The sequence below is a fragment of the Echeneis naucrates genome, chromosome 16, assembly GCF_900963305.1.
Source record: "Echeneis naucrates chromosome 16, fEcheNa1.1, whole genome shotgun sequence".
NCBI lineage: Eukaryota > Metazoa > Chordata > Actinopteri > Carangiformes > Echeneidae > Echeneis > Echeneis naucrates.
In genome coordinates this window covers 4,963,715-4,981,119 of record NC_042526.1, presented here as the reverse complement: position 1 = coordinate 4,981,119, position 17,405 = coordinate 4,963,715, and the positions used below count along the sequence as shown (strand labels likewise).

Genomic DNA, 17,405 nt, shown 5'->3' with positions numbered 1-17,405 from the left:
TTCAAGATGTGTCGGCCATGATGTCACAACTGGTCTAAAAAGGCAGCAGTTCCACGTGCAACTTACAGAAATGTGACTTTTTGAGTGAGAGACATTTTGAATCAAGGAGTTAAACTTTAGAAATAGAAAATGTCAGAGTGACTGTAATGTCAGATATTGACACTATTTAAGCTTTTAGGAGGAAATCCCATCAGCTGCGAATTCTTGTTCTTCTCAGAGCTTGTCTATATGTTGTAAAACGTATAGAAGTCCTCCCAGTTAGTACTCCAGTAGCTCTAATAACATCTCAACTCATTGTTACAATTTTGCTGAATAAAAGTTTTGCTGGTAATTTCATAAAAATAAAATGTCATTCACTTTACTATTCATAGGAGGCGTTTTTATTAGGAAAAGCTCAATAAATGAAATGTGGTATTAGATATAAGAGGAACACTTCTTATCCTGGACATTTTTAGAATCATTTTGGAAAGAGCTTTATTAGTGATCAGAAACGAGCGCATATTCGCCCACCTCTCCAAAAAACGCACAGCAAAATATACATGTTTTGTTCTTTTGCATCGGTTTTTTAAATTCTGAATATACTGTGTCATGTAAATATGAAATCGAGCAGCTGTTTCAAATTTCCAAGCATCACTCACATACAAAGTGCAGCTCGACTCGCAGGGCCACTCTAAAATGTTCAGGATTGATTTGATAAATGGGACAATAATTCAAAGTAAATTATCTTCTGCTCAGCTCATTAGAGATGAGTCGCTTTCTAAACTACTATTGATTTTCATGCTGCACCACTGTCTCTCTCTCTCTCGCTGTCTTCCCGCCTCTCCCTCCCACCTCTCTCTTTCTGTTTACTTCCTTTTATTGCATTTCCTTTGTTCTTTTTTTTTTTTTTTTTTTTGTGTTCTCGTCATCTCCCCCCCTCGTCTCAGTCTTTTTTCTTTTTTTTTCGTCTTTACATTCTCCATGCCGTCTTTAGGACCGTTATCCTGTTTTGGCTTCTTTCTTTCTTTTTTTTTTTTTTTTTATCAGCGCAGCAGTTTCTCTCTGCTTTTTCTTCTCTCCCCTTTGTCCCCCAGTTTCCCTCCATCTCTCTCCTCTCTCAGCCTCTAGTTCCCTCTTTTTCTTTCCAGCAGTAGTAGGCAGCAAATTGGTATCAGATGGTTGTAATCCAATACTTCAAATACAGCAGAAAGGATGACTCGGGTGTTCTTTGAGCTCTCTTTTCTGTGTGTGTGTGTGTGTGTGTGTGTGTGTGAGCATACATGAGAGGCAGTTTCTTTTTGTTTGTTCTCACACACTAATTTTCTCCCCTTCCTTTATTTCTCTCTCTCCCGCTCACTGTTATCTCCCCCTTTCTCTTCAGTTCAGTGTTTCTCTCTCACGTTGAGGGACAGATTAGACAGGGTGCATAATTCATATGCTTCTAGCTTCAGTCGCAGACTTAATGTCTTTACTATCGATCTGTCCCAGAGAATACAACACATTTCACACAAACACACACAAAGACCAATGGCACGCACACGCTCACAAAGGCAGAGGCGCATTAAAAACATCCATTTCTAACTTGATTTTCTGTCTCTCCATAATTCATTGCTTTCTGACTGAAACGGAGAAATTGCTTTTAATTTCATTTTTGTTTCTGCATGTGTGCGCGCAGATATCCGTGTGTATCTGGGCTTGTTTTTATATTCTGGTGGGGACCTGATACTGAATGCACTGAGACTACAGCGTCACTGTGGGGACAAAAATTGAGGAGACTTGATTTTAGAGTAAGGGCAAGGGTGAGGTTTTGGTTGGGGTTAGGCTTTGGAATTTAGTTGCGATGAGTAGGTTGAATCAAAAATAGAGAACAGCGTGATATGATTGTGTGTGAGGGGAAGACGCCAGTAATTCACTCAGTACTTTTATTCAAAGAGGAAAGTGGTTAGACCATGAAGAAACAAAGAAAGGCAAAGGCAGGAAGGCTGAAGAATGAAGGAAAAGATCAAGTTTGATGTCAACTCTGAGTCTATCAAACTTAAACCCTTGCAGGCTCACTCCAAATCAGGACATTTAAATGTGTTCAAGCATTCTGCTATCTCAGTAAAAAGCTCCAGGAAATATTTCTCCGAAATCACGATAAAGTATATACTTAAATCGGTCATTTCAAACTTTGATCTAGATAAAAATCAGTTTGAACCTGCATTAGGTAATAGATTTCATCAATAAAGTTATGGGTGTTGCAAGCAAACACTTTCTAAAAAAAGGTCCACAGCAATGTGACAGACGTTAGTTCCTCTGAAAGCTGGATCTTTTCACAGCCTTCATTAGACCGTAGCTGGCTGGTGAATCCAAATCACTTTCAAATACCAGCCTCCCATTTTGTAAAGGAGGCTTTGTGTTATGCATTGATGGTTTCAAAGGCCAAACTAAATAAGTCAATATGTTCTTTAAAATGACTGCTCCAGAGCTTTTAGAAGACAGTTGTTTTACAGGTTGTGTTTCATGATTTTCTTTGCTTTGATTTCCTTTTAGATTGTTCTTTTGTTTCTTAGACCATAGACAGCAAGTTTAAGTCTCACAGCTCTCATCAAACATCCATATAAAACCATAGGCAACTCCTTTTGATTGAAAACAAGCTGTGGCAGGCCCCCAGTGCACTACCTGCCAGCATGGAATGACAGGGGCCTGTAAACAAATGGTGGAGCCACTAAAAACAGAGATCTTTCTCAGTAGGTGGATACTGAAAAAGAGATCCAACTTTGGACTGGCTGATTTATCGTCTGGCCAGAAAAGCTAACAGGATCTTAATGTTGCTTTGTGTCTTTCAAACATGAGCCCCATGTGTTTAGCTTCAGCAATCAATCACATGTTGTGGCTGCATTTGTGAGTCCATTTCATAACTTCACTGCTCCCTGTTTCCTTCACGACTGATTTTCGTCTCTCTGTCTCTGTTTGCAGGCCTTTGTAGCTACAGGTACCAACCTCTCACTCCAGTTCTTTCCAGCCAACCTGCATGGAGATCAGAGGCAGGTTCCTACAAGGGAATATGTTGACTTTGAGAGGGAGACAGGAAAGGTAGGACGGGTGCAATCCACGACCCCTGAAAGCCACACACACACACACACACACACACACACACAATGCTCTATGTTGCTTCTTCCTGCCCTAAAGGTCATGCCGTCTGAGCTGCAGCAGACAGGTGGGGGGGGGGGGCTGAGAAAATTCATGGTAAAGATGAATGTTTCAAACTGCCACAATCTTTTATTTCGATCACGCACATTTATTCAGTTTTTCAGTCATTCTTTTCAGCTAACTCCATTGTCACGCTCGACAATGTGAAACTTTTTGAGCAAAAAATAAAGTTTGGCAGAAACACACATAGTACATCTCTGCCCACTCTCTTACTTTCGTTTCCTCTTTCATATCATGAAATGAAAATTAGGGAAAAAAAATGCGATCATGTGATTTAGAGCGTAAGAAAGTCTCCTGATCAGACGTGTGTCAGGATATTTTGTGTGTGTATGTTAACGTCTGACATCTCTGTTTCACCACCCGTCACAGAGTGCAGATTGATTTGGGTGTCAGGTTGAACAAGTCCACAAAGACAAATGGAAGTGATCAATCAACTTCTAATCATGTTCATGTTGTGCTAACTTGTGCGTACCTGTGGGGCTTTTAAAACGACGCCTGCTGCCCGGAGCCCCCCACCTGGTCACAGCATCCGTCCATCCTCAACATTTTCTCACACCATAGTAAGTTAAGTAAGTTAATGAAACGCGTCACTTCCTCAGCAGCGCTGATGCTCATTTAGAATCAAAGTTAAACAACTTAAAGAGCTCCGATGATGGTAGTTTGCTGCTGTTGTCGAGGCGAAGGTGCGTTACAGTGGCTCTGCTGCTGTGATGATGTGTATGTTAATTGTCTCCCCTGGCACTGAGACTGAACTCGTATGTGTGTGTTTGTATTTGTGTGTCAGCGGGCCCTCCACGGACAGTGGCCAGCTGAAATGAATGCCGGCTGGCAGCTCATTAAAAATGCATTCTGGGGAATCAATGGACCTCCGTGCCCCAAGGCTGACGGACTAATCTCACACTGTTAATTATTTAACACAAGTGCCCTGATTGTAGGGAACTGTGTGTGTGTGTGTGTGTGTGTGGATTTAGGGGTGTCAGAGGAGGAAAGTGTGTGTGTGTGTAAGACAATATCCTCGTCTATGACATCTCAACAGTGCTAGTTTTAATGAGGCCAGGGGTTGTCAGCATAAAGCATTCTCACAGTTGTGTACTTCAAACGCCAAGCTCTCCCCACTCTCTCTTGCTCTCTCTCCCTCTCTCTCTCTCTCTCTCACACACAGACACACTCATGCTGTCAAATGATTGAAATTTTTAATTAATCGTAGTGTAGCTGTGGATTAATCACGATCAGTCACTGCTCCATAAGACAGAAAAATACACATTTCTCTGTACATTGTTAGAGCAGAAATATAAATGACAGGAGGCATATTTTATATATATATAATATGCCTCCTGTCATGTGTTTTTACAATTTTATTCATGACCAATCCAAATGAACAGCCATTTGTCTTTTTTTGGTAACTGTAGGATAGATGGATTAATGAAATTTAAGAAGCCTTTTATGTCTCTCAATGTAAAGCAGTTCACATCAATGCGTCTTGATTGGGAATAACTGAATGACTTTATGGACTTATCTGTTAGATTTATTTCAGAGCAGCTTCCTGCTGCTGAGGTTAAGAGTGCAACCAAGGGATTAAAATAGCGGCATGTGATTCAACAACAAAAAAAAAGAAAAACCGTACCCCCTTAACTGATCGAGATTAACACATTAAGGCTGACAGTTTTAACACACACACACATTTGTATATCTAGGGACTGCGATAAACACAATGACAGTCGCTTTTTTTCATCCATAATCATCTTCTGCACTGAATCATGCTACTCAGAGTAACTGATCTTTTTTTTTTCATCCTCCTCCAACAGAAAACACAAGTATAAAGTTTCAGCTCTTTACTTTTATATAATATTCATTCATAATCCACTTGTATGAAAAGGGGCAGACGAGTGCAGTGTGTGGTTTGTGGAGCGCAATATTGCCGTAAAAAGGAGTATTGTTAAGCAGAAGCCCCACCGTGGAGGCTTTAATTGTGTAGTCAGTGTTGCTCTACCAGGTTTCCATCTTAAATTTCAGACTCACACTCACCAAAAACACACAAACATATACACACCCAGCCTCCTGATCCCGCTGGACCTCCCTGTAGAATACAACTGTCAGGCCAGAGCAGAAATCTTGTGTACGTTGCAACTTCTTCTCTTAATTACTGTCACCGCACACACACACACACACACAAACACATGCACGCATGTATAGATCTCTGAGGCCTGGGAAAAGCTTCCTCTTGCATTATTAGCTTTTCATTGTTTTTATGCGATAGACCATGAAACTGTTCAAATTGCAAAAGTAACTTTTTAACTTTCACCTCTTATGTTCACTTTTTGCGCAGCACAAAAGGCAGAAAAGGCCTTTTGACTGTACGCCGTAGCAGCACATACACACGAGTAATGGGGCCAAGTTATAATGAATTTTCTTCTATTTAGTCTGTGTGAATTAGGAAAAGGATGAACTGAGGATGGATTGAGGGGGATGAGATGGTGGCTGCGATTCAGATCAAGCTGCCAGGCTGCTGCTTTTGCCTCTTTCTTTATTTTCATGACTTTTCCTACATATTTTCTCTCCCCCAGCTTCCCCGTTCTTTCCTCTGTTTGTTATTCTTGTGGCATTTTATATGGACATCCACACTGCATGCCTCCATCCTCTCCTCCTCCTTTCTTTCCATTCCTTATGTTTTTTGTTTTTTTTTTTTACATACATCCTTGGTCCTATCACACACTCCCCACCCTACCCCACCCCACACCCTTGCTCCCTACTTTTATCCTCCCTTTCTTCATTTGTTCCCATTTCTGCCTCCATCCATTCTACCCCCTCCATTCCTCCCTCTCTCCTGCCTTCATTTCCAAACACAGACGTTGCCAAACCAAAAGGGTAGCACAGCCAGGTTAAACTTGGCGGCTAAATATAATATGTGTGCTTGTGTGCGTGTGTGTGTGTGTTTTAGAGACAGAGGAAGAAAGAGAGTCGAAGTACAGACTTTTAGTGTTGTTGCAGGCTAATGGGATCCAGCTGTGGAGGAGGTTAATTTTAGTGCTAGCTGCTAACTTGCTAGCAGCCATTAACCCTGTCTGAGATGAGAATTGTATCATCACCAGTTTTGGAGTTAACAGGCTGCGATTAATTTTCTTTATTATCATCAGAGTCAGACTCAGCTTTGAAATTGAAGCAATTGTGAGCAGCAAATTCATGGAAACTTGATTTTGTTCAGAAGTAACAAATTCACTCATTCATTGATCCGTCCATTCGTTCATTCTTCCTCATGTTCCGTGTGTTTTCGTGAACAAACAAAAGGCCAGGCTTCTTGTGTCCTACAGGCACTTACTTCATGTTACATTAAAACTACAATGATGATTTTATATTCTTTGGATCTGAACCAGGGATGCTGCACTGAATCTACCCCAGCTCCTTCAATCCAAATAAAATAAAAACACTTTGAGAACCGATGAAACGGGTGAATGTCACAGCAGCCCAGGAGTCGTTACTGTTGGCTTTAATTATGCTCCCATTGCATTTTCACTCAAGTGTCGAGAAGAAGCTGATGGAAAAGTCATACTTGGAGATGTGGTGGATGTGATGAGGATGATAATAAAATTAACCCACAGGAATTTCTGTCAAAGTTCAAGTGAAAGCACTCTGTGTGTATGTGTGTGTGCGCACGTGTGTGTGTGTTTGTTTCTGCATGTGCATGCATGCCGGTGCCCGACAATAACACACTGAAACAAACACACTGTCCCTGCATGCTGATGAGATGGTGGCGCCAGGCTGATTGCTCAGCCATACACACAGATAGATGCAAGTCCACACATAAAAAACACACTAACACATATAAACACACAAAAAAAAATGGAGAGAAAAGAGATTGGTGATCAGGGGAGGTCCAAAGATGAGCTAAGGCACAAAACCCAGAGCATGAACACACACATCGAGCTTCATTCATCCTCAAAGGAAGGTTGGGCATTTCCTTCATGTATTTTCCACATGCTGATATTTTCCAGCTGACCAGAGAGAATCAAATTGGTAAAATCCTCCAAAGTTGTGTTTTGTTGGAATGACCTGCAGCGACATCCACACCTTTAAATATGTGGAGTTCATAGATCCTGATGATAAAAATATCTGTGAATGAACATTATCCACTACATCCAAAGCAAAGTGCATTTAGACTTTCCAGTTCCAGATGAGCTCAGTGTTGAGTCCCCTTGTAGCTCCGTTTTGCCCTCCACCAACTGCTGATGGAAATGGCTGACCCTTTAGCTGCTGACTCTTTGAGCAGTTACAATGAATGACATGATAATTCTTCAGGCCATAAAACTGAAATAAGGAGCAACAAAATGTTTAAGTATGAGGAAGGGGGACCTGTAGAGTTTTTAGTTTTTTTTTTCACTTCACTTTTCAACACTTCATATAAAAGCCAAGGTATTATCAGCTCTAAGGGCGTGCCCTTAAGGCTTCTAATTAATATATATATATATATATATATATATATAAATAAAATTGCCTCTTGGCTGTTGCAGTAAAATGTCAGCAGAGTCCCTAACTTTTGTATCATTATTGTCCCAGCAGATAAATGAAAAAAGAAAATACGACAAATATGGACCGAGCTGGTTGTGAACTGTGTAAATATCGTATTGAAGCTCCACACCTCAAACAAATGAACAGCTTTTCTGAGCCGTGCAAGACAAACAGGACAGCAGTCAGTGATCAAACGTCTGCTACATTATTCATACATTTTAAAAAGAAAAAACTTAAAATAAACCAACCATCTCAAAGATAGCATGAAGAAAAACCCTATTTTCTAAATGAAAACAGTTTGCAGACGCTGAGGACTGGTCAGTGTAGGAGGTACAGGACGTTCTGCTTTACAGACTGCAGCAGATTAAGATGTGGTGACTCTTCAAATCCTCCCACAGCTGCAGCACCAGTCCAGTCACTGGAAAGCACCGGAGCCATTAAGTGTTTAAACATGAGAAAGAGTCAACATGACTGCGACCTCCTTCGACCAATCGTCAGCAGAATAGCTCAGCTGTGTTCTGGCTCTTTTCAGTTTGAGGCGCTGAGGCGTCGGCAGAAAGAAAAATGGTGAGAGAGTTGCTGGTTCTTTCATAAGTCTACTTGAATATGAGAGGTCCTTCTTCCAGGAGTCTCCTCTCTTGTATCAACATCAAGTGTGTGTTTCTGTGTGTTTGGACGCAGTGTGTGGTTTTATGTTTCCCTCTGAACGGAAGCTGTGCCATCAGTGCGTGACTTGTTAGTGACATCATCAAAGCCAGACCGCTAATTGCTTCCCTCTGCTACTGCTGCCCATGTTTATGTTTGTGTGCCCGTGTGTGTGTGTGTGTGTGTGTGTGTCTGTCTGTCTAGAGGGTTTTGTTTTACATCACGAATGTCCAGTATGATTGTTCAGTACACCGTGATACTTTTTCAATTTGAATCAGGATAAGTGAACTTTCCTATGAGCCTCATAGTCTCCCTTTTAAGAGACACAAAAGCTTTTTCCTGCACACACACACACACACACACACATACCCACACATGCACACACTGTCCGTCTCCTCCCACAATGTATCATATTTCATGCTCCAGGCCTTAGATCGATGACCACACCCACTCCCATAATGCACTGCAGCACACATAGAGATGGGGTCCTGTGTTTATGTGCTCTTTGTGTGTTTTATGTTGGCAGCATAGCCTTCTCTTTAACTAAATCTTTATGTTATGCACACATGGGAGAAGTAGAAAGATGTGTGAGAGTGCAGGCAGACATAGAGACTCAACACTCAAATAGAAAACTACTGAGTGGTCAGTCCAGTGTGAAATCTCGCATGCGTGTGTCAGCTTCATTCCTCTTTTCTTAGTCGCTCTTTTCCAGTAACTGTGAGCTGAACTGGACCGAAGTGTGTGACACGGGTCACCTGGATGGTCTTGAATTTTTGCGTGGTTGTGTGTGTTTGTCTGTGCACGTGCATGCATGTGCGCGTTCTTTCGATGACCACTGCCGTCCTGAGGGAAGCAACATGTTTTCTCTTTGTCAGTGTTAACGGTACGATATGAATAAGGGTTTTCAGACATCTGTTGTCAGATATATTCTGAAGGAAACAAAAAGAAAGTTCAGTTTAATAAGTTTTTATTGAACATACCTGAGTTATTTCATTTCCAATTTATTCACCTCCGGCAATGAGAACATGTTAAATGGAAATATTTAACCCAGACTGAAGTCAGTCTTTTCACAAAAACCACAGTCTGCCCCCGACTTTTATTTTAGTCCTTACAGTCAGAATCATAATGTACCAATAAATAAATATAAACATAACGTCTTAAGCATATCAGGCTGTGATTAAAGGAGCTAAACCTCAGCTCAACTTCACGAATTTGTAAGAAACAGACCACAGCTGTTTGCTCTTTGAACATTGTTGCCAGCTTTCGTGTTTAATGCCAACAGTGCTCATCCCAGCAGAGAAACACACTGACGAGCTATGTCCTCTTCAATAGGCCACCAAAGCCGAATTCCATTTATAACGCAAAGCAAAATTAAGTGTTCTATAAAGTTGACTGATTTCTGTGTATGTGGGAGTGAAATGTGATCTTGGTGCCTCTCTGTGACTGGTTTTGTAACTCTATCTGCAGCCTATGTGTACATTTGCATGATATTTCCATGCCTGTGAATGCCTCAGCAGCAAAGTGTGGTACTTTGGCCTTCCAGTGTGCACAGAGACTTTGCATAGGTCTCATCCACATTATGTGTCTGCGTGGTCTGCTGGGGCCTTTTCACTCAACTCAGAATGGAAACTCAAACTGCCAGCGAACAAAACAACAACAGGTGACCTGACAAAGGATTTCAGTACGTCTAGTAAAACCGTGTCGTTGGTTCTGATACCTTTTACTTTTCTTCTGGTTCCCTTCATGAACACTGAACAAAAACCAAGAGCTCTCTTGGTTGTTTCAACATTGCGGGTCGTCCCTTCTACTGTTACATACGACAGACACGACTGACACTTTTACATCAGCCTCGCTGACCTGGTTGTCATTGTGCTTTGTGTGTGTGTGTGTGCGTGTGTGTGCGTGTACACGTCTCATGTTGTTTTTCAGCCTCTATAATTGTAGGGCAGGACAGCAGAAGGCGTGAAAGTGGTCAAGCAATAGGAGAGTACTATGCTATTATACTTGCACTGCTCTAGCAGGTGGTTTGTCTTTGTGTGTCTGTGTGTGTGTATATGTGTGTCAGACAATAGGCCAGAGGACGTTAGGCTGTATTCAGTCTGGCATTGTTAGGACGGAGGGTCAGTAACGTGCTTTATGTCCACCTGCTGCTGTCACACCTGAGTCGGACACACACACTCAGATTGTGGGTGTAAACCTCCATCATCCCGCTCTTTCTCCATTTCTTTGTCTACAGAGAGAATATTTAAACTATTTGCCTCTAAGTGAGTTTTAATATTCAGCAGTTTTGGGCAAATAAGCCTAATTTTATCAGCTTTCACAGACAGTGAAAAAGCTACTGTACGTGCTAGTACGTACTAATACCTCTTGTGATAGTAGTCACAAGAGGTATTAGTGCTGTCTCCTATATATATATATATATATATATATATTTGTTTTGTTTTAAACATGTAATTATATACTTTTATAGAGTTTCTCAATACATAGTTTTACGAAGCAGTTGTCACACACATAAACAGATATACAGTATAATATGACACATGACCTGGAGAACTTTACATACTTTATACTATACTATTATATTTAAAACTTTATAACTATTTTATTTTTCACAAACGTGGTGTTCATTGTTTCTCCTTCCTCACCTTCTTTATCTTTTCCTTTCTGTAAGTACCAGAGATGACAACATAAGGCCCAGGCTGGAGAAGTGTTGAGTTGAGTGTGTGTGTTTTTTAGTGTGTTGTGGTAACAGGAACATGAATCATGTAACATGCACTTCAGTGGCTCATTGTCCTGGCAGCTATCATGATCTACTTTTATCCTTTTCTTTAGAGGACTCAGTGATCTTGTCTCATCATGGCTGAGCATCATAATGACAGTGTCAGAAAGAAAGGAGAGGAAGAGTAAAGAAGAACAGAAAGACAGAGAACTTATGAGTTGTCTGTGACTGGCTGGTGACTCAGATACGTTAACAGACCTTTATTGTGTGAATAATTCACAGATTTCCAGACTCTTTATTCAAAATTTTTCACGCACACAAACACACCACAAAGAAAAGTAAAACACACATATGCTGTTAGTATATTTAAGAAAAAAGAGGTGATGCAGGAATAGAAGATGTAATAGAGAAATTGAGGAAGTCCTTGTGCTGTTTGTGTGTGTGTGTGTGTGTGTGTGTGTGTGTGTGTGTGTGTGTGTAGGAGAGATGGTCGCAATTCACGAGGCAGAAAACACAGATACCCATTGTGTTCACACACCTCGTGGGCACACGTCTCGTGGGTGTGTGTGTGTGCGTGTGCATGCGCGTTTTAGAGTTTGTGTGTGCGCGCAGTGGGCAGTTGTGTTGACTAGATGGTTGGCACCAGGCTGAATGAAGGGCAGTGTGCCAACACATCCCTCTAGATCTGCGTCACACACTCTGCCCCCCCCCCACACACACACAGACCCACACTTACACATCGGTTGCACTTACAGTAGCTTTGAGAAGTTCAGATCAAAAAGCGGTGTGTGTTTGTGTGTGTTTGGGTCCTTAATGTACATTTACCTTCCAGTGAAGGAAAATGATGCACAGTGATGAGCAGCTGCAGCTGGTTGCCGCTGCCAGGTAACGTCTTTTCAGCTGTCAAACACAAGACTGGTCTGTATTGGTCACATTTGTAATTTCAGATTATTTAATAAAAACAAATAAAAAAATAAATAATTCACTCCTTCAATTGAAATGAGTCTTGGAGAAGTGTGATTCAGAAGGCTGTGTGCAAAAAAGTAACCAGGGCAGATTCACAAGATGAAAAAAGACCAAATCACATGTCTGATAAGAATGAAACATAATGAACCAAAAAACAAAGTGTTTTTTGAAACGTAAGTCACTCATTATCTAAACTCTGCTCTGTTTAAAAGTGAGAATGAATTTTCACCTTTCTCATTCATAGCATGCTGAAGTGTGTGTATGTGTGTGTGAGGAGGGGGGGGGGGTATATGTGTGTGTGTGTGTGTGTGTGTGTGTCTCAGTGGGGATGTGGGGGTTGACAGGGTTCTCTCTCAGAGGAAGTCTGTGGTTGGGCCATTTCTACATATTTTCCCCCTCACACACACACACACACACACACACACACGTTTTCCCTATCAGGCCAAATGAAGCTTTCATTTAAAAGCACCATGAAGCCCTGCAGATGTGGAAGCCAACCCCCCCCCCCCCAAAAAAAAAAACAAAAAAAAAACACACACACACATACACACTAAGAAAGACGTTAATGGGAATAAACACAAAAGCACACAGTCTCTCTTGGGGTGCGGTCTCCCCTGCAGCCCCAGTGCATTTTGGGTAGCTGTGGTAAAAGAGGTCCCTGTGAGAGGCTGTCCAAAAATAGCCTGAGTAAAAATGCAGGAACGTGGCAATCGCCCAGTGTCACACAGAAAAATCTAGTCATCTGTGTGTGTGCATGTGTGTGTGCGTTTTGGGGGGTGTGTTTGATTTTTGTCAATTTATTCCTAAATGCTTGTTTACTCAGATAAAAATAACAGCTAAAATCTTTCTACCCAGGGAAAAACACTGATTCACTGTCTCTCACTGTTGGCCGTCTCTTCTTCATGAATAGCACTGCGGTGGGAAAGAGGAAGACTGCGACAGAGGGGAAGAAATCGAAAGCAAGTTAGCTGTTTTTGCTCGTTCCCACTGTCCTACGCTTTTTGCAGTGTGTCTTGCCTTTTTGACATGTGGGAGAAGTAGCTAGAAGCTGTGGCCCCAATCTTGATATACATCTGTCACCTTTTCAGTTTCTACGGCAGACGTTTATTGAGCGAGATCAGGAGAAACCGTGATTTTCTTTCTTTTTTTTTTTTTTCTGTCAAGCTAACAAATGTATGTCCAACATGTGTGATCTCTGCCAGACCACCATATCCGAAACTTTGGTTTTGATAATACTGTATTATTACCAGCCAGTCACTGACTGCGCTTGTAGGAAGCCGTCAGATTGGCCAAAAACAACCAATGAGAGCCAATAATGCTTCACACCATAAAGCCAAAGCGACGAGCTAAAAGATGCATGAGTTAGGGGTTTTAAATATAAGTAGTCTTATTGTCCTTTTAGTAATACCAAAACACTGATTAAAGCAACTTTAAAGGTAATCAAGTTATTTTTAGATCCAAATTCCATTGAAATTCCTCGCATAGCAGCAGGTCTGAAATATAGAAAAATCCAGGCTTGAACACGCCACAAACGATTTGAGAAGTTGCCAATTCCAATAAATAATGTTCTGGGAATTTGTTTTTGTTCCCAGTGAATTAGTTAATAGTTTGGTCTCAGAACCTCCATATTGGTGAGAGGATGAGGTGATTCTGTAAAGGGCTGGCTGTGTTGTCTCCTCATCAGAAGAAGGCGGATTTCAGTTCTGGTCTCCACAAAACACCAGAGCTGAAAGTTTGAGGTAAATCTGGCTCCTCGTTTTTTTTTTTTTTAAACAATCAGTGGTGTAAATAGTTAGCCTAAGGGAGGCTTGGGAATTGAAATGCAAAGCTGGAAATTAAATCCTCTTTAAATGACACCGCTAAAATATGTCCTCCCTTAACTAAATAAGGATTATTGCCAAAATGCGACAACATGTATTCAGCCCATGTTGATGCAGCTTGGATTTATCTCCAGCAACTGAGCCACTCTGTTAAACCTACACAGAGAAACGGGTCTGCGATTCCTCAGATGTACACATTCCCTCACCTCGTGAATATACACGCAGACATGCACACACTCACATATTTGGTGGTTAGTCTGCAGCCCTCCTGGCTCAGAGCCACATGTAATATAACCAGGAGTGCAGAGGGAGACGAGGCCTGCCCCTCCTCTGCCTCCTCCTCCGTCTGACTGTGCACGAGGACGAGATGGTTGTTAATAGAATATAAGTGAGCACTTGTTGTCTCCTTGTTATCACTTCTATTTACCCTCTCGTTCACAGACAGACAAAACAGACACTGTACAAGGTCAAACACGACGGACGAGGGCGGCCATCTGTTGATCGCCAGAGGTTGTTGATATACCTTTTTCTGATTTTTATCACACTTAACTGAGAACGTGAGAACTGAAGTGACAAGACATTTATTTCCAGCATGAGTGAGTGAAACAAGAACTGAAAGCTTTACAGGACTTTCTCAGCGTGAAAAGATCACAGTTGAATTTTTGCTTCCAGTTTGTGAGTGAGGCCATAGAATAAGGCACAGAAATGGAATAATGGCTGAAACCCAAACCGACCCGAATGAATAAAAATGTTTTTAGGCATCTGATCTTTACTTTTGCTGACTTTGGCTTCCAACATACACACTTACTTTACAACTGGAACTGGAAAACTTAATGATTGACAGGTTTCATCAACTAACACATAGACACAGACGCACATCAGCTGCACACAAACTGTGTGTGAATGCGTGTGTGTGTGATTTACTCGTCTAATAGTCAATTGTGTTGGAGAGGTTTTGACGTAGTTGGTGGTTTTTCTTGTTCGCAGCAGTTAACAGCGGGGGCAGGGAGAAGAGGCCAAACACAGAGCTTTGTATTATTCTGGAGAAAAAGCTGATGAGTTTCTGTTTCGCAAACTGTAATTTTGTGTGAAACTCCCAGATCACACTAAGCTGCTGCTTCAGCTTTAGCCAAATGTATGATCGGTGTACATCCAGTCTTGTTCCTGGAGTCATAAGAAAAGGCCCTTGTGTGATTCTTAAAAGGCATGAAATTTTGTTGTTTTGTTTTGTTTTGTTTTGTTTTGTTTTTTCATTTTCGTCACTTTCAATCCAATTTGTTGCCGTATTATTTCATGCTGTCAGAGGAACTTCAACATGAATGTGGAGTCTCATACAGGAAAACGCATTCACTGTGAATTAAAAAGTTTTGTTTGTGTTCCAGCTGCAGTAAGTGTGTACAAATGAACTGATCGCTCTGTCTCTGTGTCTGTGTGTCTGCAGGTCTATCTGAAGGCTCCTATGATCTTGAATGGGGTGTGTGTGATCTGGAGAGGCTGGATCGACCTACAAAGGCTGGACGGGATGGGATACCTGGAGTATGACGATGAGAGGGCGCAGGTAATCCACCTCATGTGGTGATTTGTATGCGTCAAAAATATTCCACAAATTTGTTTTTCCTCTTGACATCTGTTTTGCTTTTTTTTTTTTTTTTTTTTTTTGAAGGGAGTAAATACTTTTATTTAAACTTCTCTAACCTTGGAACTTTGTCATGGAAAAAACTGAAAGCTAAACAGAATATTACTGTTTCTCTGCGTGCAGCATGAGGATGCTTTGGCCCAGGCAGCTTTCGAAGAGGCTCGACGCAGAACCAGAGACTTTGAAGACAGAGACCGGTCACACAGAGAGGATCTAGAGGTGAGAGAGCTCGCGACTGTTGTCTCCAACACTTCAAAGGTGTTGTTTTTCTTTTTGTTGAGGACGACTTCCCTGCCATCTTCTATACTAGATTTATTCCAGCCTTGCAAAGCCAGTCTAAAACTTAGAAACTCAGATTTTGGTGCAAGTTTCTTATCTTGGAGAAAATATTTAGACCCGGGAGAGAATTATCTCAGTTTAAGGCTGAGGATCCTCCGACCACAATTATTATGACTGATGGGTGTGGGCGTTGTTTTCCCTCTTCAACCAGTAACAACACTCAGCAGTGATGATTCAGAGTTTTACAAAACACACCCTGAGTACATTTGTGTATCACTGGAAGCAAAGACAAGAACGTGAAATGAATGAATAATTCATATGATTTTATTTTTTACTCGCAAAGACCGTTTAACAAAATTTGTCTAATCGAGTGCAAAAAGGTTGATGTTAATGTTTCATCTATTGGACTACTTAAATAAAATTATTCTTGTCTCAAATAAATGGAGTGAGCCTTAGAAGGCCAAATCTGAAGTTTGTGAACAGGCTTTGCAGGACTGAGCTTACCTAACTGGAAATTTTAATAACCTCTGATTTACAAAAATATAAAGAAGCATAGGCTGGCCTATTCAATGAAGTGTTAAATTTCAAGTAGAGCAAACATTCATTCTTAGTAGCAGCTGAGATTGAGATTCTATAGAGAAAATTTGCTTAATTTTTTCTAATATTTTTTATATAGTTTTTTATATTATATTTTCTGTAATAGCAAATAAACACTGATGCTTAGAGAATAAAGAATCATCTTAAAATTTTAAGAGTCAAATTTCCAGTCAGATTTTCGTTGCTTAGCGCTTGGAGTGGCTAAAGGCTGTGTGATGTGTGATTGTGTGCTTCAATAATTTTTTTTTATTTAAATAGAATTTCACAATTTGAATGTTAAGTTTAGTGCATGATCAGTTTGATAATAAATCTAATCAGAGAATTTAGTTGTTAGTTTATTTGATTTAATATTAATGAACTCTTGAATGACTCATTCAGTTTTGTCCCAAAAGCCTTAGAAGGGAAAGTAGTTTTTACTCACTTTGTGCTGCAAAAATGGCAAAAAAAAGAAAAAAAAAAATTATTGATGCATCATTATCGTATAACTTCATAAATGTGATCCATAATTCTAAATATCAGCTCCTGTACTGTATGTAGTTTGTTACAGTTGAAGTGTTCAACAGTTTGTGCTGTTTGCAGTGTTATAGATATCATTTAAATTTGCATCATGCAAGTTTATATCTGTCCCAAATTTATTTAATTACATGAGACGAACTCACTTTCCCGGCAAGGCTTTGGGGAGATCAGTGACATCCTTCCTAAGTTGACGCCCTACCAATGAACGCCAAATTGTTTATTTTTTAGGACTCTGTGGTTTCTAAAATCTGGGACTGATGACACACAGACAGCCAGCAGAAAAGAACAGGGTCTGTGTCCTTCATTTCTCACCATCTATCACACTGTCATGCACTAAACCACCCTGTGTGTGTGCATGTGTGTGCAGTTGGAGGTGTGTGTTTGTGCTTGTGTGTATGTGTGTCCACCTATTTAATTGATATTTCTTATATGTGCATTCTTGTTTTGTTTTCTCTCTCTGTGACCACAGTCTGTGTGTAAGTGAGTGTTAGTGTGTGTACATGTGTTTTGTTTTGTTTTTTTTTATGAATATGCATGCATTTCTAATGACTCT

At 40.7% G+C, this 17,405-nt stretch overlaps 1 protein-coding gene across 5 annotated transcripts in view; it reads left to right on the top strand.

The window, feature by feature from the left end:
- The window catches only part of cbfb (core-binding factor subunit beta), a 29,666-nt gene that overhangs the window by 3,587 nt on the left and 8,674 nt on the right, over positions 1-17,405 (top strand). For 2 of the 5 annotated variants that reach the window (XM_029522849.1, XM_029522847.1), the window contains exons 3-6: positions 2,938-3,054; positions 15,266-15,382; positions 15,584-15,679; positions 17,081-17,142. In XM_029522849.1, coding sequence (XP_029378709.1) covers positions 2,938-3,054; positions 15,266-15,382; positions 15,584-15,679; positions 17,081-17,110 — 360 coding nt within the window. In that variant the 3' untranslated portion in view covers positions 17,111-17,142. The remainder of the gene's footprint in view (positions 1-2,937; positions 3,055-15,265; positions 15,383-15,583; positions 15,680-17,080; positions 17,143-17,405) is intronic. The other 3 variants (XM_029522846.1, XM_029522845.1, XM_029522850.1) reach the window with 2 other exon arrangements.